General features: G+C 45.6%; 1 protein-coding gene across 1 annotated transcript in view; it reads right to left on the bottom strand.

Moving 5' to 3' along the window:
* The window catches only part of LOC110493484 (coiled-coil domain-containing protein 85A), a 39,191-nt gene extending 12,146 nt beyond the window's left edge, over positions 1-27,045 (bottom strand). The window contains exons 1-2 of the mRNA XM_036949413.1: positions 26,342-27,045; positions 24,026-25,190 (exon numbers count right to left, since the gene is read on the bottom strand). Of these exons, the coding sequence (XP_036805308.1) occupies positions 24,026-25,190; positions 26,342-26,578 (1,402 nt within the window). The 5' untranslated portion in view covers positions 26,579-27,045. The remainder of the gene's footprint in view (positions 1-24,025; positions 25,191-26,341) is intronic.
* Between the last annotated feature and the right edge of the window lie 112 nt (positions 27,046-27,157).

Below are 27,157 nucleotides of genomic sequence, written 5' to 3'. Positions count from 1 at the left end.
CTCTGTCTCTCTCTCTCTCTCCCCCCTCTCTGTCTCTCTCTCTCTCTCTCCCCTCTCTCTCTCTCCCCCTCTGTCTCTGTCTCTCTCTCTCTCTCTCCCCCCTCTCTCTGTCTCTCTCCCCCTCTGTCTCTCTCTCTCTCTCTCCCCCCTCTCTGTCTCTCTCGCTCTCTCCCCTCTCTCTGTCTCTCTCCCCCTCTGTCTCTGTCTCTCTCTCTCTCTCTCCCCCCTCTCTCTGTCTCTCTCCCCCTCTGTCTCTCTCTCTCTCTCTCCCCCCTCTCTGTCTCTCTCGCTCTCTCCCCTCTCTCTGTCTCTCTCCCCCTCTGTCTCTCTGTCTCTCTCCCCCTCTGTCTCTCTCTCTCTCTCTCCCCCCTCTCTGTCTCTCTCGCTCTCTCCCCTCTCTCTGTCTCTCTCTCTCTCTCTCCCCCCTCTCTGTCTCTCTCGCTCTCTCCCCTCTCTCTGTCTCTCTCTCTCTCTCCCCCCTCTCTCTATCTCTCTCCCCCTCTGTCTCTCTCTCTCTCTCTCTCCCCTCTCTCTGTCTCTCTCTCTCCCCCTCTGTCTCTGTCTCTCTCTCTCTCTCCCCCCTCTCTCTATCTCTCTCCCCCTCTGTCTCTCTCTCTCCCCCCTCTCTGTCTCTCTCGCTCTCTCCCCTCTCTCTGTCTCTCTCTCTCTCTCTCCCCCCTCTCTCTATCTCTCTCCCCCTCTGTCTCTCTCTCTCTCCCCCCTCTCTGTCTCTCTCTCTCTCTCCCCCCTCTCTGTCTCTCTCGCTCTCTCCCCTCTCTCTGTCTCTCTCTCTCTCTCTCCCCCTCTCTGTCTCTCTCTCTCTCTCTCTCCCCTCTCTGTCTCTCTCTCTCTCCCCCCTCTCTGTCTCTCTCTCTCTCTCCCCCCTCTCTGTCTCTCTCTCTCTCTCCCCCCTCTCTGTCTCTCTCGCTCTCTCCCCCCTCTCTGTCTCTCTCTCTCTCTCTCCCCCTCTCTGTCTCTCTCTCTCTCTCTCCCCCCTCTCTGTCTCTCTCTCTCTCTCTCTCCCCCCTCTCTGTCTCTCTCTCTCTCCCCCCTCTCTGTCTCTCTCTCTCTCTCTCCCCCCTCTCTGTCTCTCTCTCTCTCTCCCCCCTCTCTGTCTCTCTCTATCTCTCTCCCCCCTCTCTGTCTCTCTCTCTCTCTCCCCCCTCTCTGTCTCTCTCTCTCTCTCTCCCCCCTCTCTGTCTCTCTCTCTCTCTCCCCCCTCTCTGTCTCTCTCTCTCTCTCCCCCCTCTCTGTCTCTCTCGCTCTCTCCCCCCTCTCTGTCTCTCTCTCTCTCTCCCCCTCTCTGTCTCTCTCTCTCTCTCTCCCCCCTCTCTGTCTCTCTCTCTCTCTCCCCCCTCTCTGTCTCTCTCTCTCTCTCCCCCTCTCTGTCTCTCTCTCTCTCTCTCCCCCCTCTCTGTCTCTCTCTCTCTCTCTCCCCCCTCTCTGTCTCTCTCTCTGTCTCTCTCTCTCTCTCCCCCCTCTCTGTCTCTCTCTCTCTCTCCCCCCTCTCTGTCTCTCTCGCTCTCTCCCCCCTCTGTCTCTCTCGCTCTCTCCCCCCTCTCTGTCTCTCTCTCTCTCTCTCCCCCTCTCTGTCTCTCTCTCTCTCTCTCCCCCCTCTCTGTCTCTCTCTCTCCCCCCTCTCTGTCTCTCTCTCTCTCCCCCCTCTCTGTCTCTCTCTCTCTCTCTCCCCCCTCTCTGTCTCTCTCTCTCTCTCCCCCCTCTCTGTCTCTCTCTCTCTCTCTCTCCCCCCTCTCTGTCTCTCTCTATCTCTCTCCCCCCTCTCTGTCTCTCTCTCTCTCTCCCCCCTCTCTGTCTCTCTCTCTCTCTCCCCCCTCTCTGTCTCTCTCGCTCTCTCCCCCCTCTCTGTCTCTCTCTCTCTCTCCCCCTCTCTGTCTCTCTCTCTCTCTCTCCCCCCTCTCTGTCTCTCTCTCTCTCTCTCCCCCCTCTCTGTCTCTCTCTCTCTCTCCCCCTCTCTGTCTCTCTCTCTCTCTCTCCCCCCTCTCTGTCTCTCTCTCTCTCTCTCCCCCCTCTCTGTCTCTCTCTCTCTCTCCCCCCTCTCTGTCTCTCTCTCTCTCCCCTCTCTCTGTCTCTCTCTCTCTCTCGCTCTCCAGCAGTGGTGTTGTTTCAGGTTAGTACTCATAGGATGAGGATGAGAATGCTAAACATGACATCTACTGTTCTGTATGTAATGTATATGTTAGTAATGTAAGATACTCTATTGTGTTACAGCATACAGTAAAGATGTTATCTTTACACCGTAGCACAGTTCAGTTGTGTGACAGAAGAGCTGAATGATAGTGAATTCCACAGTTTGGTTTCTTAAGGACCTGTCGGCTGTCTGCTGCTAAGCCCAGGACTCAGTATCCGACTGTACGTACACACACACACACACACACACACACACACACACACACACACACACACACACACACACACACACACACACACACACACACACAGTCTGTGCTGCGGAAGCTTGACTGTGGGTGATTGGAGCGTGGAACTCACCAGAGTGGAGCTGGCTAATGAGGTTGACCATGCCTGGAACTGTGTGTGTGTGTGTGTGTGTGTGTGTGTGTGTGTGTGTGTGTGTGTGTGTGTGTGTGTGTGTGTGTGTGTGTGTGTGTGTGTGTGTGTGTGTGTATGGTACCTGCCTCTCTTCAGTTCTGCTGCTCCTCTGATCTCAGTTCTACTTATCACTGCCTCCAATCAAGAGACAGACTGAGACACAGAGACATCAATAGACACACACACACTGACACACACACTCATGGTGCAGACGCCATATCGTGCGGATTACAGTTTAGGACCTATTTTTACAGTGATCATATGAATGTTGAATCTTTGCAGTATGCTGGGGGGGGGGGGGGGGGGGTAGTAGGGGGAAATAAACACACACAGTAAACAGTACTCTTTTCACTCCACTCGGGTGGAGAAGAACCTCTAATTTATTTGGAATAAATGAAATTGTTAAAAATATAACTAAGTGTCGGGTGTCAGAGGGAGCTCACAGATTCCAATGTAGTTGTATTACTGTCTCAGCATCAACTAATTGTGCTAATCTGTTGCCTCATTTCATGGCTTAATATAGGCTATAACCCTGTGCATTCAAAGATGGTCACTTCATGGTCACTCTGGGTTGTATTCATTAGGCACCACACGGACGAAAACAGACTAACACGGGGAGGGTCTGCTTGGACTTATAAGTAATGCTCATTAAGAATGCTCGTTAAGAATCCAATAAGAAATGCTCTTTTTTGTTTTCCGTCTCAGAACGTTTTCGTTGAGTGCCGTAAGGAATACGACCCTGTATTCAAAAATGGTCACTTCCTTCTTAGTTGTACAGGAGGCATGTTTCAGAAATGACTCTCAAAAGGCAAATTAAATATTGAAGCGTACATTTGTAAGATAAACTGCTGTTGTCCTAGTTTCGGAGACAAACACAGTAGCCCACGGTAACCTCTCATTGGTGATAAATTATAAACAAGGAAGGGACCACGTTATTGGCAACCTCTCCCCACTGTTGACGACAGTGTTACCCCAACGTTAGCCTCCGAGCATCCCACAATGCACCACTCTACCACTGTTTATTCTAGTGCCCAGGGTCTAAATTTAATGAGTTTCTCTCCACAAATCACGCACACACACACACACACACACACACACACACGCTGTAACGGTCGTCGTATGAAGAAGGATGAGACCAAGGCGCAGCGTTCCTTGAGTTCCACATAATATTTATTACTGAAGTGAAACTTTAGACAAAACAAAACAATAACGAAAACAACGACCGAACTGCTTCCTTGTGCAAACTATCTGCACACAAACGAAGAACAAGTTCCCACACAGAAAAAACAAGTTCCCACACAGGGAAAAAAAGCTACCTAAGTATGATTCCCAATTAGAGACAACGATAGACAGCTGTCCCTGATTGAGAACCATACCTGGCCGAACACAAAGAAATAGAAAACATAGAAACATGAACATAGAATGCCCACCCAAATCACACCCTGACCAAACCAAAAATAGAGACATAAAAAGCTCTCTACGGTCAGGGCGTGACACACGCAGTCTCAACTCAATACCTTGGTTATCCACTTCCTAAGGAGTTAAATTGTTTACACTCTTATTTTGCCCTCTCTATCTCATGCAGTTCTTCAGTAGCTGTTGCATCGCTGTATTTCCCTTCAATCTAAAGCTTTTGTTCTATTTCATATGGGAATAGTAGGCAATCACAGCTAGACCGATAATGATTTTTCAACGCCGATACTGATACCGATTATTGGAGGACCAAAAAAAAAAAACCCGACACCGATTAATCGTCCGATTTTAAAAAATTTGTTTGTAATAATGACAATTACAACAATACTGAATGAACACTTATTTTAGCTTAATATAATACATCAATAAAATCAATGTAGCCTCAAATAAATAATGAAACATGTTCAATTTGGTTTAAATAATGCAAAAACAAAGTGTTGGAGAAGAAAGTAAAAGTGCAATATGTGCCATGTAAGAAAGCTAACGTTTAAGTTCCTTGCTCAGAACATGAGAACATATGAAAGCTGGTGGTTCCTTTTAACATGAATCTTCAATATTCCCAGGTAAGACGTTTTAGGTTGTAGTTAATATAGGAATTATAGGAATATTTCTCTCTATACCATTTGTATTTCGTTAACCTTTGACTATTGGATGTTCTTATAGGCACTTTAGTATTGCCAGTGTAACAGTATAGCTTCCGTACCTCTCCTCGCGGGGCTCGAACCAGGAACACAACGACAACAGCCACCCTCGAAGCAGCGTTAACCATGCAGAGCAAGGGGAAGAACCACTCCAAGTCTCAGAGCGAGTGACGTTTGAAACGCTATTAGTGCGCACCCCACTAACTAGCTAACCATTTCACATCGGTTACACCAGCCTCATCTCGGGAGTTGATAGGCTTGAAGTCATAAATAGCGCAATGCTTGACGCACAACGAAGAGCTGCTGGCAAAACGCACGATAGTGCTGTTTGAATGAATGCTTACGAGCCTGCTGCTGCCTACCACCGCTCAGTCAGATACTTGTATGCTTGAACGCTCAGTCAGATTATATGCAACGCAGGACACGCTAGATAAACTAGTAATATCATCAACCACGTGTAGTTAACTAGTGATTATGATTGATTGATTGTTTTTTACAAGATAAGTTTAATGCTAGCTAGCAACTTACCTTGGCTTACTGCATTCGCATAACAGGCAGTCTCCTTGTGGAGTGCAATAAGAGACAGGTGGTTATAGCGTTGGACTAGTTAACTGTAAGGTTGCAATATTGGATCCCCCGAGCTGACAAGGTGAAAATCTGTCGTTCTGCCCCTGAACGAGGCAGTTAAGCCACCATTCCTGTGTTCTTGAATGTGTTCTTAACTGATTTGCATAGTTAAACAAAGATTAAATAAAGGTGTAAAAAAAATATATATATATATTTTTTTAAATCGGCCAAATCGGTGTCCAAAAATACAGATTTCCGATTGTTATGGAAACTTGAAATCGTCCCTAATTAATCGGCCATTCCGATTAATCAGGCGACCTCTAATCACAGCAATGGTCTAAAGCTGGGGTCTAAAGGGCCAGTTTTGTGTAATCTACCAAAGAAACGCTTTAAAGACAGAAAACACTTACCGTAATTGCTGGACTATAAGCCGCTACTTTATTCCCACTCTTTGAACCTGGCGGTTTATACAATGACGCGGCTAATTTATGGATTTTTCCCGCTTTCACAAGATTCATGCCGCCAAAAAACTGAGCACCGTCACATAATGTGACGTAAATCGAGCGCGCTCAAACTTCCCATCATTCTGAATACAGTAGTCATTTTGTCACCCTCATCATGGCAAAGACACGGAGAAATGCATATGATGCAGCTTTCAAGTTGAAGGCGATCGATCTGGCTGTTGGAAAAGGAAATAGAGCTGCTGCATGGGAGCTTGGCCTTAATGAGTCGATGATAAGACGTTGGAAACAGCAGCGTGAGGAACTGACTCAGTGCAGAAAGACAACAAAAGCTTTCAGAGGGAAGAAAAGCAGATGGCCCAAAGTATTTGCAGCCACTCGACATCAGTGTAAATCGTGCATTTAAGGTGGCGCTCCGTGTTCAGTGGGAGGCTTGGATGACAAGTGGGGACAAATCCTTCACTAAAACGGTCCGCATGCGAAGAGCAACTTATGGTCAAGTCTGCCAGTGGGTCGACAGCGTGGAGCATTGTCAAAAAATCCACTATCATCAACGGGTTTCGAAAGGCTGGACTGCTGCGTGTTGAAGGGGCAGCATGAGCATGAATTTGCCTCTGGATGAAAGTGACGAGAGCGACAATGAAAACGATCCAACATCGGATGAAGCAATTCTGAGGCTATTCAACTCCGACACCGAAGGAGATGACTTCAGTGGTTTCAGTGCACAGGAGGAGGCAGATATTGACCAATGACTTTCTTGGTAGGCTACTGTTTACTGCTATTTTTTTAATTTTTGTTACAAGCCGTGTTTCGTTAAAGCCTATTTATTTTTGTTACAAGCCGTGTTTCGTTTAAAGGCTGTGTAAAGTTAATTTGTTTCAATGTACCGGTGCGGCTTATAGACATGTGCGGCTTATTTATGTATAAAATACATATGTTTTAATAATTCAGTGGGTGCGGTTTATATTCAGGTGTGCTTAATAGTCCAGAAATTACAGTAATTGAAAAAAAAACTAAGACATTCTTCTGATGAACACAATGCAGACAGATGTGGTGATGATGTCATAACGGCAACATCTATACCGTTAGTAGATACAGAAGATATCTCCTTCCCGTATAACATCTATGTCTTTCAGAGATAGCACCTCGTCTCTGTCTTTCCCATAGCATCTCATTCTCACTGTGATCAACGAGGGCTCTTCTAACACGGTGCAGCCGAGGTGAGATTCACACTCCTATCTCAGCGCTTGGAGAAGAGGCAGGAGGGGGATTACACAACTCAACTAGGGAGTACTCTTGATGAATGCCAGTTCAACACACATGGACAGACGAAGACACACACACTTGCATGTGCACATGCGCACACGCTTCTTGACAAACGCCAGTTGAACAACAGCACTGCAGCAAATCCCTCAACCTCAGCACCAAGGTCATGTATCCATGACCTCCCCTTGGAAAGACAGACCAATCAGAGCCTCAGAAGTCACGCCAGCATTTTCTTGACTAAAAGTCGAGCAAGAAACACTCACAATTATATGTTTCACCTGCAGCGAACGTTCCTCTTAGAGCCAAGACCAAAACCGTAATGAAATGTTATTTGGCTGTAACTGTGCAGAGGAGAGGAAAATAGCGAGTTGGACTCTAGCAATCGGGGGTAATGAGATACCGTAGCCATTATCTGCAGGCTGCTGCTCGTAATGGTGTCCTATCAAGAGGAAGAAATCTCTCTACAGTACAGAGAAGCAGACAGTATGCTACAGCTAGACACGGGAAATCAGGCGTATGACCTTGATGCAAATCATTCCGATGTCAAGTTTAAATAAAAAAACGTGATTTTCCAGTGAAAATGTACATAATTATTATGCTTACAGGCATTTGGCTCAGACACATCACAGATCCATCCCGATCAAATGATGAGCACATACAGTTGAAGTCGGAAGTTTACATACACTTACGTTGGACTCATTAAAACTTGTTTTTCAACCACTCCACAAATTTCTTGTTAACAAACTATAGTTTTGGCAAGTCGGTTAGGACATCTACTTTGTGCATGACACAATTAATTTTCCCAACAATTGTTTACAGACAGATTATTTAATTTATAATTCACTGTATCACAATTCCAGTGGGTCAGAAGTTCACATACACTAAGTTGACTGTGCCTTTAAACAGCTTGGAAAATTCCAGAAAATTATGTCTTGGCTTTAGAAGCTTCTGATAGGCTAATTGACACCATTTGAGTCAATTGGAGGTGTACCTGTGGATGTATTTCAAGGCCTACCTTCAAACTCAGTGCCTCTTTGCCTGACATCATGGAAAATCAAAAGAAATCAGACAAGAAATCCGAAAAAAATTGTAGACCTCCACAAGTCTGGTTCATACAGTGCCTTGCGAAAGTATTCGGCCCCCTTGAACTTTGCGACCTTTTGCCACATTTCAGGCTTCAAACATAAAGATATAAAACTGTATTTTTTTGTGAAGAATCAACAGCAAGTGGGACACAATCATGAAGTGGAACGACATTTATTGGATATTTCAAACTTTTTTAACAAATCAAAAACTGTAAAATTGGGCGTGCAAAATTATTCAGCCCCCTTAAGTTAATACTTTGTAGCGCCACCTTTTGCTGCGATTACAGCTGTAAGTCGCTTGGGGTATGTCTCTATCAGTTTTGCACATTGAGAGACTGACATTTCTTCCCATTCCTCCTTGCAAAACAGCTCGAGCTCAGTGAGGTTGGATGGAGAGCATTTGTGAACAGCAGTTTTCAGTTCTTTCCACAGATTCTCGATTGGATTCAGGTCTGGACTTTGACTTGGCCATTCTAACACCTGGATATGTTTATTTTTGAACCATTCCATTGTAGATTTTGCTTTATGTTTTGGATCATTGTCTTGTTGGAAGACAAATCTCCGTCCCAGTCTCAGGTCTTTTGCAGACTCCATCAGGTTTTCTTCCAGAATGGTCCTGTATTTGGCTCCATCCATCTTCCCCATCAATTTTAACCATCTTCCCTGTCCCTGCTGAAGAAAAGCAGGCCCAAACCATGATGCTGCCACCACCATGTTTGACAGTGGGGATGGTGTGTTCAGCTGTGTTGCTTTTACGCCAAACATAACGTTTTGCATTGTTGCCAAAAAGTTCAATTTTGGTTTCATCTGACCAGAGCACCTTCTTCCACATGTTTGGTGTGTCTCCCAGGTGGCTTGTGGCAAACTTTAAACGACACTTTTTATGGATATCTTTAAGAAATGGCTTTCTTCTTGCCACTCTTCCATAAAGGCCAGATTTGTGCAATATACGACTGATTGTTGTCCTATGGACAGAGTCTCCCACCTCAGCTGTAGATCTCTGTAGTTCATCCAGAGTGATCATGGGCCTCTTGGCTGCATCTCTGATCAGTCTTCTCCTTGTATGAGCTGAAAGTTTAGAGGGACGGCCAGGTCTTGGTAGATTTGCAGTGGTCTGATACTCCTTCCATTTCAATATTATCGCTTGCACAGTGCACCTTGGGATGTTTAAAGCTTGGGAAATCTTTTTGTATCCAAATCCGGCTTTAAACTTCTTCACAACAGTATCTCGGACCTGCCTGGTGTGTTCCTTGTTCTTCATGATGCTCTCTGCGCTTTTGACGGACCTCTGAGACTATCACAGTGCAGGTGCATTTATACGGAGACTTGATTACACACAGGCTGATTGTATTTATCATCATTAGTCATTTAGGCCAACATTGGATCATTCAGAGATCCTCACTGAACTTCTAGAGAGAGTTTGCTGCACTGAAAGTAAAGGGGCTGAATAATTTTGCACGCACAGTTTTTCAGTTTTTGATTTGTTAAAAAAGTTTGAAATATCCAATAAATGTCGTTCCACTTCATGATTGTGTCCCACTTGTTGTTGATTCTTCACAAAAAAATACAGTTTTATATCTTTATGTTTGAAGCCTGAAATGTGGCAAAAGGTCGCAAAGTTCAAGGGGGCCGAATACTTTCGCAAGGCACTGTACTTGGGAGCAATTTCCAAATGCCTGAAGGTACCACGTTCATCTGTACAAACAATAGTACGCAAGTATAAACACCATGGGACCACACAGCCATCATACCGCTCAGGAAGGTGACGTGTTCTGTCTCCTAGAGATGAACGTACTTTGGTGTGGAAAGTGCAAATCAATCCCAGAACAACAGCAAAGGACCTTGTGAAGATGCTGGAGGAAACAGGTACAAAAGTATCTATATCCACAGTAAAACAAGTCCTATATCGACATAACCTGAAAGGCCGCTCAGGAAGGAAGAAACCACTGCTCCAAAACCTCCATAAAAAAGCCAGACTATGGTTTGCAACTGCACATGGGGACAAAGATTGTACTTGTTGGAGAAATGTCCTCTGTAGTATCCATGCTAACCATGTGTACCATGTGTATGTGACAAATAAAATTTGATTTGATTTGATTTGGTCTGATGAAACAACAATAGAACTGTTTGGCCATAATGACCATCGTTATGTTTGGAGGAAAAAGAGGGAGGCTTGCAAGCCGAAGAACACCATCCCAACCGTGAAGCACGACGGTGGCAGCCTCATGTTGTGGGGATGCTTTGCTGCAGGAGGGACTGGTGCACTTCACAAAATAGAGGGCATCATGTGGGAGGGAAATTATGTGGATATATTGAAGAAACATCTCAAGACATCAGTCAGGAAGTTAAATGGACAATTGGACAATGATACAAGCATACTTCCAAAGTTGTGACAAAATGGCTTAAGGATAACAAAGTCAAGGTATTGGAGTGGCCATCACAAAGCCCTGACCTCAATCCCATAGAACATTTGTGGGCAGAACTGAAAAAGCGTGTGCGAGCAAAGAGGCCAACAAACCTGACTCAGTTACACCAGCTCTGTCAAGAGGAATGGGTCAAAATTCACCAAACTTAAGCTTGTGGAAGGCTACCTGAAATGTTTGACCCAAGATAAACAATTTAAAGGCAATGCTACCAAATACTAATTGAGTGAATGTAAACTTTTGACCCACTGGGAATGTGATGAAAGAAATAAAAGCTGAAATAAATCATTCTCTCTACTATTATTCTGAAATTTCACAATCTTAAAGTGGTGATCCTAACTGACCTAAGACAGGGAATTGTTAGTAGGATTAAATGTCAGGAATTGTGAAAAACTGAGTTTAAGTGTATTTGGCTAAAGTGGATGTAAACTTCCGACATCAACTGTACATACCATCTTGTCTGAAACATAGAACGCATTAAAACAAACAGATAATGAACGCCCCAGGCACTGAAAAGATTAGAAACTACATTGAGGGGATGTGATAAAAATGTATAATAATGTGGTCGGTGCTTAGCTTTGACATCCTACGTTATCTTAAAGCTACATTCTGGGATTTTAAAAAACAACAAAACGGCAGCCCTTAATTGAACTGAGGAACAGATTCCCAGATCCCATTCTGTACCTTTAATGATGTGTTATCTCTCTTCCCGTCCCTGTTATGTTGTGATAGGTGGTATCTGACTTTGGTGAGACCAGATAGATGTTGTTACTGGAGACAATATAACTCTGGGAGGTGTCCCTTGATCATTGATCAAACTGTTAGATAACATACTGATGCTCGTCAAGATAGCATTGTTAACAGCAGCGGAAGCCAGTTGGCAAGCAACAGAGAATGTGAAAGCAAGGTGAGTTCAGACACTCGTTGTGAACGTCTCTTCCAAGATGAATGACATTCAGGTTGACATTAATTCAACTACTTCTTGCCCACCAGGAATGACACAAACTGTCACAACCTGGTAATAACATCCAAGATGAGCAATGCTGAAGAAAAAACTACTTCTCTAAAACATCAAGTCAAGGGCCTCCCGGGTGGCGCAGTGGTTAAGGGCGCTGTACTGCAGCGCCAGCTGTGCCATCAGAGTCCTGGGTTCGCGCCCAGGCTCTGTCGTAACCGGCCGCGACCGGGAGGTCCGTGGGGCGACGCACAATTGGCCTAGCGTCGCCCGGGTTAGGGAGGGTTTGGTCGGTACGGGTGTCCTTGACTCATCGCGGGCTGGGCGCAGTGTACGCTAGCCAAGGTGGCCAGGTGCACGGTGTTTCCTCCGCATTGGTGCGGCTGGCTTCCGGGTTGGATGTGCGCTGTGTTAAAGAAGCAGCGGCTTGGTTGGTTGTGTATCGGAGGACGCATGACTTTCAACCTTCGTCTCTCCCGAGCCCGTACGGGAGTTGTAGCGATGAGACAAGATAGTAGCTACTACAACAATTGGATACTACGAAATTGGGGAGAAAAAGGGGTAAAAATTCAAAAAAATAAAAATAAATAAAAAATAAACATAAACAAACAAGTCAAGGTCACCTCCAGGTCTTCAAATTATGAAAAAATTGAAAAATTCCTCCAGGTTATTTCTCCCCTCTCTTCAACCTCTCTCCCCTCTCTCTTCAACCTCTCTCCCCTCTCTCTTCAACCTCTCTCCCCTCTCTCAACCCCCCCTCCCCTGTCTCCCTCCTCTCTCCCCTCTCTCCATCCTCTCTCCCCTATCTCCATCCTCTCTCCCCTCTCTCCATCCTCTCTCCCCTATCTCCATCCTCTCTCCCCTATCTCCATCTTCTCTCTCCCTCCTCTATCCACTCTCTCCCTCCTCTCTTCCCTCTCTCCCTCTTCTCTCCCTCATCTCTCCCCTCTCTCCCTCTTCTCTCACCTCTCTTCAGCCTCTCTCCCCTTTCTCCCTCCTCTCTCCCCTCTCTCCCTCCTCTCTACCCTTTCTTCAACTTCTCTCCCCTCTCTCAACCCCCCCCCTCTCCCCTCTCTCCCTCCTCTCTCCACTCTCTCCCTCCTCTCTACCCTCTCTTCAACCTCTCTCCCCTCTCTCAACCCCCCCTCTCCTCTCTCCCTCCTCTCTCCCCTGTCCCTGCTCTCTCCCCTCTCTTCAACCTCTCTCCCCTCTCTCCCTCCTCTCTACCCTCTCTTATACCTCTCTCCCCTTTCTCAACCCCCTCTATCCCTCCTCTCTCCATCCTCTCTCCCCTTTCTCCCTCCTCTCCCTCCTCTCTCCCCTCTCTCCTCTTTCTCCCTCCTCTCCCTCCTCTCTCCCCTCTCTCTTCAACCTCTCTTCTATCTCTCTACCCTCTCTTCAACCTCTCTCCCCTCTCTCAACCCCCCCCTCCCCTCTCTCCATCCTCTCTCCCCTCTCTCCATCCTCTCTCCCTCCCCACTCCCCTCTCTTCAACCTCTCTCCCCTCGCTCCATCCTCTCTCCCCTCTCTTCAACCTCTCTTCCTCCTCTCTCCCCTCTCTCCCTCCTCTCTCCCCTCTCTTCAACCTCTCTCCCCTCTCTCAAACCCCCCCCCCCTCTCTGTCATGTCTGCCGGTTTAGATCTGATTTGTCTCTGCCCACTGGTCCATCTCTCATTGGCACGCCACACCGGGGGAGAGAGAAGACCAGGGGGGGACACTGACAGTCTATTCTCTCTGTTGCTGGAATGAGATTGCGTGTCAACGGCCCAGGCCTGACTCTGGAACAGTTATCACATATCTCAGGAGCTTGCGATGAGATCTGGGAGCAAATGCTTGGAGTTGGTCCCCTCCACTACTGACCACAGGGCAGGGGTGTAAAGGTGACAGTTGAGGCCTTTAACTAAGAAAAGCCTGGTTTTAATCTGTAAAGATCACGATATCTGGACTTACTCTTCAATATAGTTTAGCTACAATTCAACTCTCCATGTCATTTTCACACTGAAGTGCCGTAATAAAATGTTTATGAAGTGCCTCAACTCAAAAAGTGGAAACCTTTTATCTGTGAGAACGACACCTAAAATCTTTTTTTTTAGTTTGACATTAATAGTCATCTGCTAAACATCTCTGTGTTAAACACACACACACACATTGCCATGAACGCATGCATGCGCGCACACACAGTTGTCCAAAAGGGAGCAGACATTAAGGTATTGAGGGTTATCAGCAAAATGTTTAATAACACTCTTGCTATAATGTGTGCTCCGAAGGTTGTTGTTATAAGGTGTCCTCGACGTGAACGCAAACAAATAGAAAATGAAAGACCGTAATTCAAACCCGGTCTCCTGGGTACCATGAGATTATGTTGGTCCTCTGATGTTAGCCTTCTGAGTCTTCAGGTCTTAGGCAAGGTTACTCAGCACACGAGTGTGCGTAGTTCCAAACCAGCTCTGTTAAATAGCTACATCTCCGAAGTGCAAGAGGTAAGGTAAGGTATATGTTAAGAAAATCTAATACTTTCTGATTATACTAATCCATGTGACAAATGTCTGCCAAACACTCCCATATCTCCAAACAAATAATCAGTGACTAAATGTTGGATTTCCTGTAGCTTAAACTATCAGCTACGAATTTGTTCACACATGAACGTAGCTTGTGAGTGTGACATCTTTTGGCAGACTTGTGAGGAAGAAGAGGAGAGAGGAAGAGTGACAACACACTCTCTCTCTCTAATCCACTCTGTGTGTGTGTGTGTGTGTGTGTGTGTGTGTGTGTGTGTGTGTGTGTGTGTGTGTGTGTGTGTGTGTGTGTGTGTGTGTGTGTGTGTGTGTTCTGAAACAAGGCTTTGTGATGGTGCTACTCCTCAGACAGGTGATTCAACACTTTCGACCAATTAGGAAGAGGGAGAAACATCCTGGTACTTTTCCCTGACAGACTGAGCGTGGAGACTAGAGAGAGAGGAGCACACAGACGCACGCACACACACACACACACACACACACACACACACACACACACACACACACACACACACACACACACATACATCAGAGCAGAGGCCAGACTACAGTAATTGTTCTGTCACTATAGACATTCTAGGGCAGCAATATGACTTCAATCTAATGGATGCTTTCTCTACAACCAATACAGTATTGTACAGATTGTAAAATAGTTGTCTCAATATGCACAAAAAAATAGGTTCCATCAGCCAGTCAGTCAGTACTGTATATCTTTTCAATAAAGTAGAAGCTCACCTTGGACCCCCAAAATACAATAAGAGCATCCATAAATAAAGCAATACTCTAGAGAAAGTAATATCATGGGAAAAATTGATCAGAAACTAAAATCTCAATTTAGATCAATTCAATTTCAGAGAGACAATTCAGCATTCAACAATGATTGACAGCTAGATGGGACGTTGAAATTAGTTTATTTCTGGAATGCGTGTGTGTGCGCAGATGTGTGTGCGTGTAGGTGTGTGTGTGTTTGAACGCTTGCACACAGGTGTGAGGGTGGCAGGTAGCCTAGCGGTTAAGAGCGTTGGGCCAGTAACCGAAAGGTCACTGGTTTCGAATCCCAGAGCCGACTAGGTGAAAAATCTGTTGATGTTCCCTTGAGCAAGGCACTTAACCCTAATTTCTCCTGTAAGTCACTCTGGATAAGAGCATCTGCTAAATGAATGAAATGTGTGTGTGTCTGAATGCAGGGGAAAGGTATCGGGGTAAACAGGAGGGAAGGTATTGGTCTGCTGCTATATTTAGAGCTCAAGTCAAAGGGGAGTATATCCCAAGGTCACAAAGAGAGAGAGAGAGAGGCTGTTGAACCACAGGCTTCCCCTTTGCACGGGAGGGTGAAGGAAGAGAGAGGGAGAGAGGGAAAGAGAGGAGACGGAAGTGAAAAATGCTTTTCACACTTAGAGTATTGTCAGAAAACCTCCACTCAACCTAATAAACCCTGTCCCTCTGTGACTACTGCCAGACAGTCTGCATTACCACTGAGGCTTCACGCACTCGCTGTGTCCCAAATGGCACACTATTCCCTTTGTAGTGCATCCACTGACAAGCAAGATGGCGCCGGAGGGTAGGGCTGCCGTCTTATCAGCTCTTAACCAACCATGCTTATTTTGTTTGTTTTTTCGCGTTCGTAAGTTGTTCGGTACATACTGTTTCTGCTACCGTCTCTTACGACCAAAAAGAGCTTCTGGACATCAGAACTGAGATTACTCACCTCAAATTGGATGAGGAGTTCTTCAATTAGTTGGACACGAGGGATATACTAGAGACACCCGACCAGATCCCCGTGATTCGCTGGAAAAGGAAAAGTACACTACCGTTCAAAAGTTTGGGGTCACTTAGAAATGTCCTTATTTTTGAAAGAAAAGCACATTTTTTTGTCCATTAAAATAACATCAAATTGATCAGAAATACAGTGTAGACATTGTTAATGTTGTAAATAACTATTGTAGCTGGAAACGGCACATTTTTTTATGGAATATCTACATACAGGCCCAGTATCAGCAACCATCACTCCTGTGTTCATCCCGGAGTCGCCGGAGTTGCATCTTCACTGTTGACGTTGAGACTGGTGTTTTGCGGGTACTATTTAATGAAGCTGCCAGTTGAGGACTTGTGAGGTGTCTGTTTCTCAAACTAGACACTCTAATGTACTTGTCCCCTTGATCAGTTGTGCACCGGGGCCTCCCACTCCTCTTTCTATTCTGGTTAGAGACAGTTTGCGCTGTTCTGTGAAGGGAGTAGTGCACAGCGTTGTACGAGATCTTCAGTTTCTTGGCAATTTCTCGCATGAAATTGCCTTCATTTCTCAAAACAAGAAAAAACTGACGAGTTTCAGAAGAAAGTTCTTTGTTTCTGGCCATTTTGAGCCTGTAATCGAACCCACAAATACTGATGCTCCAGATACTCAACTTGTCTAAAGAAGGCCAGTTTTATTGCTTCTTTAATCAGCACAACAGTTTTCAGCTGTGCTAACATAATTGCAAAAGGGCTTTCTAATGATCAATTAGCATTTTAAAATGATAAACTTGGATTAGCTAACACAGTGTGCCATTGGAACACAGGAGTGATGGTTGCTGATAATGGGCCTCTGTACGCCTATATAGATATTCCATAAAAATCTGCCGTTTCCAGCTACAATAGTCATTTACAACATTAACAATGTCTACACTGTATTTCTGATCAATTTTATTTTATTTTAATGAACAAAATTGTTTTTGTTTTTTCTAAAACAAGGACATTTCTAAGTAACCCCAAACTTTTAAACGGTAGTGTAGGTTTCGCGGCAAGAGATCAGGATGCCTTGTGAGGAACAGGAGACGAGTGGCTAATCTGCCCTTGCCATCCATTCGGCTAGCTAACGTTCATTCGCTGGAAAATAAATGGGACAAAGTGAAAGCACGTATATCCTACCAACCATCCTACCAAACTGCAATATCTTATGTTTCACCGAGTCTTGGCTCAACGATGACAATAAGAACATACAGCTGGCGGGTTATACACTCTATCGGCAGGACAAAACAGCAGCCTCTGGTAAGACATGGGGTAGGGGCCTATGCATATTTGTTAACAATAGCTGGTGCACAATATCTAAGGAAGTCTCAGGGTTTTGCTCGCATGAGGTAGAGTATCTCATGATAAGCTGTAGACCACACTATCTATCTAGAGTGTTTTCATCTGTATTTTTCATAGCTGTCTACATACCACCACAGACCGAGGCTGGCACTAAAACCTCACTCAATGAGCTGTATTCCGCCATAAGCAAACAGGAAAATGCTCATCCGGAGGCGAAGCTCCTAGTGGCCGGGGACTTGAATGCGGGGAAACTTAAATCAGTTTTACCTAATTTCTATCAGTATGTGAAATATGCAACCTGAGGGAAAATAATTCTAGACCACCTTTATTCCACACACAGAGACACGTACAAAGCTCTCCCTTGCCCTCCATTTGGAAAATCTGACCATAACTCTTTCCTCCTGATTCCTGCTTACAAGCAAAAATTAAAGCAGGTAGCACCAGTTACTCGGTCTATAACAAAGTGGTCAGATGAAGCAAATGCTAAGCTACAGGACTGTTTTGCTAGCACAGATTGGAATATGTTCCGGGATTCTTCCGATGGCATTGAGGAGTACACCACATAAGTCACTGGCTTTATCAATAAGTGCATCGAGGATGTCGTCCCCACAGTGACTGTACGTACATATCCCAACCAGAAGCCATGGATTACAGGCAACATTTGCACTGAGCTAAAGTATAGAGCTGCTGCTTTCAAGGAGCGGGACTCTAACTCGGAAGCTAATAAGAAATCCCGCTATGCCCTCTGACGAACCATCAAACAGGCAAAGCATCAATACAGGACTAAGATCGAATCGTACAACACCGGCTCCGGCGCTCATCAGATGTGGCAGGGCTTGCAAACTATTACAGACTACAAAGGGAAGCACAGCCGAGAGCTGCCCAGTGACACGAGCCTACCAGACAAGCTAAATAACTTCTATGCTCGCTTCGAGGCAAGTAAAACTGAAACATGCATTAGAGCATCAGCTGATCCGGACGACTGTGTGATCACGCTCTCCGCAGCCGATGTGAGTAAGACCTTTAAACAGGTCAACATTCACAAGGCCGGCTGGCCAGACTTGTCGTGTACTCTGAGCATGCACTGACCAACTGGCAAGTGTCTTCACTGACATTTTCAACCTCTCCCTGTCTGAGTCTGTAATACCAACATGTTTCAAGCAGACCACCATAGTCCCTGTGCCCAGGACATTAAGGTAACTTGCCTAAATGACATTGATGGCATTGGCATTGACACATTGACTCTGTACCGGTTCACCCTGTATAGAGCCCCGCTATTGTTATTTACTGCTGCTCTTTAATTATTTGTTATTCTTATCTCTTACTTTATGGGGGATTTTCTTAAAACTGCATTGTTGGTTAAAGGGCTTGTAAGTAAGCATTTCACTTTAAGGTCTACATCTACTCAGGGCCCATTGGGCACTAGATAGGGAAGAGGGTGCTATTTTTGATGCATCCACTGTAACCCTTTTCTCCCACAGCCTTTCTCTCCTGATCATCTGAGCAGCTTAAGCCAATATCCAGAACATGTGATTACCAAGGCAGAAAACACGATTTAGCCGCAGACTTATCTGTCCTTAAATGGATGGAGAAGTCCCGCCAGCACTATCCTATGCTGCATGTCAATCCACATACTGAATGTGATACTGCAAAGTCATTCTGTCTGAGATGTCTGGTGGTAGGCTACATCAGGGTCATAATTCATGAGGATACACCGTAACAAAAGGTTTTGCAACAGAAAACAAAACCAAGCTTCCTATTGGACAAATTCAGGTTGTCCCTCCCTTTTTCACCCATTTTTCGCCCGGTTGGTGAGTAGCAAATACAACCCAGGTTGATGATTGACTACTATATCACTGAATTGAATTATCATTCCAATGCTCTGATCTATAAATAATATTCACCCCTTGGTTGTGAGAAGGTTGTTTATAATGACACTACCATGTGACAATGTTGTGACAACACAAATAAAGGAAGGTTGGGGCATCAATCTCATTTTAATAGGCACTAGTAAGAACCTGCTTGTTTTTGTGAGGATTTATTTTTTTGACACTGTAAACACACACACACACACATGCACACACACATGCCCACACACACATATGCGCACACACACACACACACACACACATATACACACACACAACAGCGGCTGGCTGTGATTTAGACATTTCCTAAAATAAGCAACAACAGATGACAGCATTAAAAGAGCTGTCTAGGTCAACGCCTGTTGTGTTTTCATTTGAGATTTCACCCAGCCCAGATTCCACAATTTAAATGGGATTGCAGTTAGACTTTTACCGTTTGTTTGCATGGCCGGTTGGCTTGTTGTAACGTGTGTGTGTGTGCGTGTCTACATGGGTGTGTGTGTTTGCCCACGCACATGCGTGAGTGTGTGGATTGTGGCAGCGGAGGCCGGGTACACACACACACACACACACACACACAGTTTTAAAAAAAGAAAAGAAATAATGTTGTGGAAACCGCTTAGAGGATAATCCCATGGCGACGAGACAGGCTGGAGTACACCACTCAATCGTCACAAAACCGCACACACACACACACACACTCAGGCTGGAGGACACCACATCATCACAGAACACACACACATTAACACATACACACGATTAATTCTATCCTCCAAAAAGGTTTGTTCTGTGTTTTTAGGCAGCGGGAAGAGACTGACGTACATGAACATAATGAGGCTCTAACTCTGCTCCCAATCCTCTGCTATCTCTAAAGCCAGCCGTTACTATCTAGACCTTTCAAACCCATCCTTTGTAGTGTTGTAACAAAGGTGTTTCAGAAAGCCTTCCATTACAGATAGATTTTCAGAGGTAATATCGTGAGTGGCATTTAAAGAGCACCGTAAAAACAGCAGGTTAACGTTTTTCGTCATGAATAGTGTTCTGGGGGCAGTTCTGCAGAGTGGTCACTAGCTGGCACAGCCATGAAGTCATAAAATCTGATTTTAAGCATAACCATAACCGTAACCACACTGCTAACCCTAATGCATAACCATAACCTTAAAATGACGACCAAAAAGCACATTTGTTTTCATAACTTTTCACAATATAGCCAATATTGACTTTGCAGCTGGCCTATTTAAGGGGAAATCTCATGACAATACTCATGACAAGACTCATGACAATAAACATCATCATGTGTAAAAACACAAGAGATCTTAGTTATAGTTCATTCCCAGGCCCGTATAACCTGGCACAGAGTGTGTCCTGACCAGATCACATGGTCAGGAGGAACTAGTCATAGACCACCTCAGGGTTGAGTTTCAGAGTAACCATCGTGTATATATATATATACACATTTCGTTTTCTGAATGTGGAGTGAATATAGAGCCTAGGCTACTGTTCATTATGAAGAGAAGAGGTGACATGCAGAAAATGACTGTCCCTCAGGAGCAACACAAAACTCTTGATTGTATGACTATGGTAAAGTCTCCATGATGTACAGAGAACAGGAGGTGAAAAAACGATGGACAGAAACAAACATTATTATATAGGAGTCACTGTGGCCCTCAGGTCAGTGGGTATACTGTGGTCCTCAGGTTAGTGGGTATACTGTGGTCCTCAGGTTAGTCGGGTATACTGTGGTCCTCAGGTTAGTGGGTATACTGTGGTCCTCAGGTCAGTGGGTACACTGTGGCCCCCAGGTCAGTGGCCCCCAGGTCAGTGGGTATACTATGACCCTCGGGTCAGTGGTTATACTGTGGCCCTCAGACAATGACCTGGGGACAGACAGTGACAAATGACCGGACTCTCGCTGTCACTAAGACTGGTGGTGGTAATATTCTGTACACAGCTACCGCATCTGTCCATACAAAGACACAGACACACACAGAAACACACAGACACACACACAGAGCATACTGTACTACTGAGTGCCCAACTGCAATCAGCTAATACTATCCAAACACATAATCCAATTCAAAGTTGTGCTTTAAACCTAATCCTTCAAAATCCATGGGGGATTCTAAATGAGTAGAAAACATTCTACACTACTATTAGCTAGCCTGCCTAAAATGCCTATTGGGGAAGTAATATGAATCTAATCTAGACAGTATTGTTCTAGGTTCTTGCTCCACATTACAAAGTAAGACAAATGACAGTTCAAAACCAGTGGAGGATGTGTAGAACAGTGGAGGCTGCTGATGGGAGGACAGCTCATAATAATGGCTGGAATGGAGAGAATTAAATGGAAACCATGTGTATGTGTTTGATACCATTACACTGATAGTCCTCCACAATTAAGGTGCCACCAACCTCCTGGGGTCGTCTACTACTACTACTACTACTACTACTACTACTACTGCTACTGCTACTGCTACTGCTACTACTACTACTACTACTACTACTACTACTACTACTACTACTACTACTACTACTACTACTACTACCCCTCGCTTCATACTCGTCGCCAAACCCACTGGCTCCAGGTCATCTACAAGACCCTGCTAGGTAAAGTCCCCCCTTATCTCAGCTCGCTGGTCACCATAGCATCACCCACCTGTAGCACGCGCTCCAGCAGGTATATCTCTCTAGTCACCCCCAAAACAAATGATTTCTTTGGCCGCCTCTCCTTCCAGTTCTCTGCTGCCAATAACTGGAACAAACTACAAAAATCTCTGAAACTGGAAACACTTATCTCCCTCACTAGCTTTAAGCACCAACTGTCAGAGCAGCTCACAGATTACTGCACCTGTACATAGCCCACCTATAATTTAGCCCAAACAACTACCTCTTTCCCTACTGTATTTATTTGATTTATTAATTTATTTTGCTCCTTTGCACCCCATTATTTTTATTTCTACTTTGCACATTCTTCCACTGCAAATCTACCATTCCAGTGTTTTACTTGCTATATTGTATTTACTTTGCCACCATGGCCTTTTTTTTTGCCTTTACCTCCCTTCTCACCTCATTTGCTCACATCGTATATCGACTTGTTTATACTGTATTATTGACTGTATGTTTGTTTTACTCCATGTGTAACTCTGTGTCGTTGTATGTGTCGAACTGCTTTGCTTTATCTTGGCCAGGTCGCAATTGTAAATGAGAACTTGTTCTCAACTTGCCTAGCTGGTTAAATAAAGGTAAATAAAAAAATAATAAAAAAAATATTGTAAAGTAAGGTAAAAATTTGTAGGAAACTACTACTAGCTATTAGCCTATTCTGGGGACAGTGGTTAGTTGTACTAAAATGTAGATAATACGTATGCTACGGTTCTATATGTTTTGCTCTATATTGCAAAGTAAGGCAAATATTTCACCTTGCGGAAAATGTCCTGTGGCTTCTCTCTATCCCCTTTCTCTCTCTCTCGCTACCGCTCTCTGTCCTCTTCATCCCTACCTTCCTCTCTCCGTCAAGCAGAGCCACTCAGCACTTTTACCTCAGCTAGAGAAATCATCATCATCAGCCACCGTGGGGTATCCAAACACCAGCCAAGGGGGTACTTTGATATTCTCTCCCTGACACTATAAGACCTGCGGCTCTCCCAACGAGATGGGTGGAAACGCCCCGCAGATTTGGAAGAACGAGGAAGTATATTAGTGGAACGGTTGAAGTGGAGGCGGCAAAGGAGGTGGGAGGGGAAGTTAGGGGAATCACTTATTACGAGAACGTCTTACTACCCTATACCCTGCACCTCAGTGTGCACTTTAAGTGCAGTTGATTTGGAGCCGCCTTGGATTCCATTAGAAACATCCAAGCTTCATTCAACCTCATTCTTATCAAGCCTCTATTCCCAGCACCCTTCAGTTCCCATCCAATACCTCCAGAGATGTGGTGATACACATCTAATGGACTCTAATCACGGCAACGGAGAGTTCTTGTCAGTTTTTCTCATTTAATTACATCAGTTCCCTACATCTCTCAATCTCTTTCTTGTTCTCTGTCTCTATTTCTCTGAGCAAACTTTATTTTTTCTATTACTTTTATGTGCCACATAGCTAATGAAAAATGTAGATGTCTTTGGTATTGACTGTCCACAGAGGTAAATGTGGTGTGAAATGTACACTGAGTATAATAAACATTAGGAACACCTTCGTAACATTGTGTCTGCAAAGGGGGTCCCCTTTTCAAACAGAACAGTCTCAATTTGTCAGGCCATGGACTCTACGAGGTATTGAAAGTGTTCCATTAGGATGCAGCGTTCCATTAGGATGCAGCGTTGCAGGTCTTGACACAAACCGGTGTGTCTGGCATCTTTTACCGTACCCTGTTCAAATGCATTTAAATATTTTGTGTTTCCCATTCATCCTCTGAATGACACACATACAGTACACAATCCATGTCTCAACTGTCTCAAGGTTTAAAAATCCTTATTTAACCTGTCTCCTCTCCTTCATCTACACCGATGAATCCACTGTTAAAGTGGATTTAACAAGTGACATCAATAAGGGATCATATCATTCAACTGGATTCACCTGGTCAGTCTACTGTATGTAACGGAAAGAGCAGGTGTTCTTAATGTTTTGTACAGTCAACGTATAAGGGTCTGGATGTGTCAGGGTTGAATCCATTTAAATTGAAACCAGTCGGTTCAGGAAGTGATTTCAATTTAAAATTCAGAAATGTATAACCTTGTGAAATATATATCTTTCTAGTTTTTCATTTATTGAAAAGTCATTGAAAATAAATGCCCTTTATTCAATTATTTAATTGGAATTTCAGTTTACTTCCTGAATTTCAGATTACAGTACTTCCCTGGTATGTGTTTGGGGGGACTGTAGTCTGTCTGTCTGTCTGTCTGTCTGTCTGTCTGTCTGTCTGTCTGTCTGTCTGTCTGTCTGTCTGTCTGTCTGTCTGTCTGTCTGTCTGTCTGTGTGTCTGTGTGTGTGTGTGTGTGTGTGTGTGTGTGTACTGTTTGTATGTGAATGAGTACTTCTTTGAAATCTCAATTAACCCCTGTATTCTTATACTCGCCTTATAACAGTCTTATATCAGTCTCATACCAGTCTTATAACAGTCTTATAACACCTACCGTTCATGCCGTTATAGATGCTCCTGTGATGCGGTGACAGCTCTTCAGCAGTGGCCGGTCTCTTCTGTACCTCTCTCCCAGGGCTGCCGAACTTCATGTGGTCTGGACTCCCACTATACTGGTGCCTGTGAGTCTCTGGACTGCCCCCGGCTGACATCACACAGCCCTTCTCATGGTGCTGGTGCTCTGGCGTCCCCAACCCTAGATGTGCCTGTCTGGGCTCGGGGCTTCCACAGCAGCTACCGCCCCCGATGCTCCCCCTGTGGTGCCTCTGGTAGAGCTCCCCGGCGCTGCCGCCCTGACCCGACCCCAGGAGGTGCTGCTGTTTCTGGGAGAGAAGCAGGTCGGAGCTGTGGAGGTGGTGGTGCTTGGTGGATGGGTGCTGGGACTCGGGGCTCCGGCGTCCCACGTTGCGGCCGTACTTCTCTGGGCTGAGCCCCCGCATGGAACGGGCGCTATGGGTGTGGTCGGGCACCGAGATGGAGCCGCAGCGGGGTCGGCAGAGCTGGGGCATGGCGTAGGGATACTCCAGGCTGGTGCTACGGTGCCTGCCCTGGGGGTGAGGAGGTTCAGGGCTGGAGGGGATCTCACGTTCTCCACTCACACTGCCAGCCCGGGGCTTTTGGAGATGCTCCGGGCTCCCAGTTCCACCGCCCCCGAGGCTACCGGCGTGTGTAACCAGGTGGAGCTGCTTGTGGTGGGGGTGATCGGAGCTGTCGGCGCTCCCCGCGCTAGACGTACTACTACCATCCCCCACGTCCCTCATCAACAACCCTGTCCCGGGGACCAGCAACAAACTACTCTGGCTATCGATAGAATTCCTACACCCTCCTGCCACCCCCACCACACAACCTCCCCCTCCTACACCACCAACCCCCACCCCTCCACCACCTCCTCCTCCTCCTCCTCCACCTTTCTCCTCGTCGAGTAACAAACAGAGTTCTTTGAGATCCAGGTTCTCCCGGACCACCTCGTCCTGCCGCACCTCCAGCTCCTTGAGCTTCTGAAGGTACAACGTCACCTCCTTCCTCATGATGGAGGCGCTGTAGCGCCCCAGTCGCTGCCACTCCCTGGACACCCGCTTGCCCTTCTGACGGTCGTCATCCAGGAAGCAACACAGGTCCCTCAGCTCCCGGTTGTCCTCCTGCAGTTTCTGGTTGATGTCCTGAGGAGAGGAGAGGGGATGAGAGGAGTGGAGTGGAGAAAGAGAGGTGAGAAGTGTTCATTAGTGCTATTTTATTAATTCCCTCTTATCTAGGTCCTACTGGGGTCGAAATCTCTTATTCGAGGAAACCTCACTTTAATATCATGTCAATCAAAGACAGAGTCAAATAAAAATGAAAATCAGCTGCTCATAAACCTCTGTATCACATAAATATGGATGTGAAAATGTTGGATGTAAGAGTGGTAGAGGGCAAATAGTCCGTGAGTGATCTGAGAGACGAAGCCAGGGAGGGAGGGCAAGCAAAGCACCAGGCCAGAACATACCGCTCTCTCTCTCATTTGCAACATGACGGCATATTTGCCCAAAGTTCTCCACCTCCCCTAATTATCCATGATAACATACACCTCAGACCCTCCAGCACGTGTAGTTTAATTAGGTACCATGGTGCTTCGGGCTGGGCTTTTGGGCCTGCTCTCTGAAGCAGCCAAGGATCCTTCATCCATCCCCATGTGCTTCGTCTCAGTCGCTCCTATCTCATTTTAATGAATCCCAGAGTATCGGAGTAGGATGTTAAATCAAGTTTATGTAGCTTGGAGAAATAATAAGAGTATGCCAGGATTATTATTGCTAGTTACACTGCACCAAATATGATTTGGGAGAGAGAAGTCATATATTTGGGGAGTTTAATGAGTATTCTGGGTTAAATAGCTTTACTCTTGTAGGCTAGTAGAATTTTGTTGATGATATTCCAAGAGCAAGCATCAAGGTTGTGCCACAGGCCTACACACCCCAGCTCTTGCAGAGGAGATGAAGACTAAAGACAACAGGTGAGTGAGTGAGAAAGAGAGAAGAATGATGATGCCCTCTCACTCTGCTTTCTGATGGAAGATGATGGATGCACACACAAGTAGGCTCATGCACGCTCACAGATACATGCACAGGGAGGGGGAGAGAGATCTTGTCAAATGAAATGAACTTATATACATCCTGCCTCCATTTCATCATGTGGACAGCGGCGCCCTTTAAAGAACGCGCAAACTCAACCCCGAACACCCTCTCATGCTGTGCGCGCTCAGGTGCGCCAGTGTGGCCTCACCGCCGTTAACTATGATCTCATCTTTTTAGAAATGCCATGCGCGCCCATTCCTCACCTTCAGCCCTCTTATTTCGTTCAAGTGTAGCTGGAGGCTGCGATTGACCTCGCGGATCAGATTGCTGTGGTCCAGTATCACGCTAATTTTATCGGTTTCAGACCGCCGGAGCCGCCGCACCAAATCCTCTTTGGTCCACTTGAGAAGGTCCTCGTCCTGTATATTTGAGATGTCCTCCGCTGGACTTTCACTCTTTGTTATGGACAGCGAAAGCTGTGGCTGACTAGCTTTTTCCATCCCTACGGTTCCGTTGTCGGGAATACCGGCGACAACAGGCTTGAAATACAACTCAGAGGGCACTGACAGTCAACCTCCGCTCGCATCAGCCGCACAAGTCAAACTGATCCGGAATTACCGTTCGAAATCAAATCGCATAGTTAGTTGCCTGACACTTCAGCCCCCAAATGCAACAGCTGAGGACGCCGCCGACTCCCTCGTCCAACAGTGAAATATAGCCCTAGAAAAGGCTACGTGCAGCTATCTAACATCCCGAAACCCCGGCATGGACTATTTTTTAGTTCATGCAAGTTTGCACCTGAATGCATCCACATTTAGTCTCTTCCGTTCTGAAATGAAGGGAGCTTCGGCGGGTAGCGGGTTGCTGATGCGCATCTCCCGCCTCTTGTAGCTGTACAGTCCAATACATAAGTGAGGAGGAACCGCTGTAGCATCGCCAGGCAAGTGCACTGCGCGTGAATAGAGGGAGAGAGCGTGACTGCAGTGATTAGCAGAACCTCCTCTCTCTCTCTCTCTCTCTCTCTCTCTCTCTCTCTCTCTCTCTCTCTCTCTCTCCATCCAAGTGTCTCCATCAAATGA

The sequence above is a fragment of the Oncorhynchus mykiss genome, chromosome 17, assembly GCF_013265735.2.
Source record: "Oncorhynchus mykiss isolate Arlee chromosome 17, USDA_OmykA_1.1, whole genome shotgun sequence".
In the NCBI taxonomy this organism is placed as follows: Eukaryota; Metazoa; Chordata; class Actinopteri; order Salmoniformes; family Salmonidae; genus Oncorhynchus; species Oncorhynchus mykiss.
Note: the sequence above shows the minus strand (reverse complement) of the source record. Positions and strands in the feature narration are given on the sequence as shown.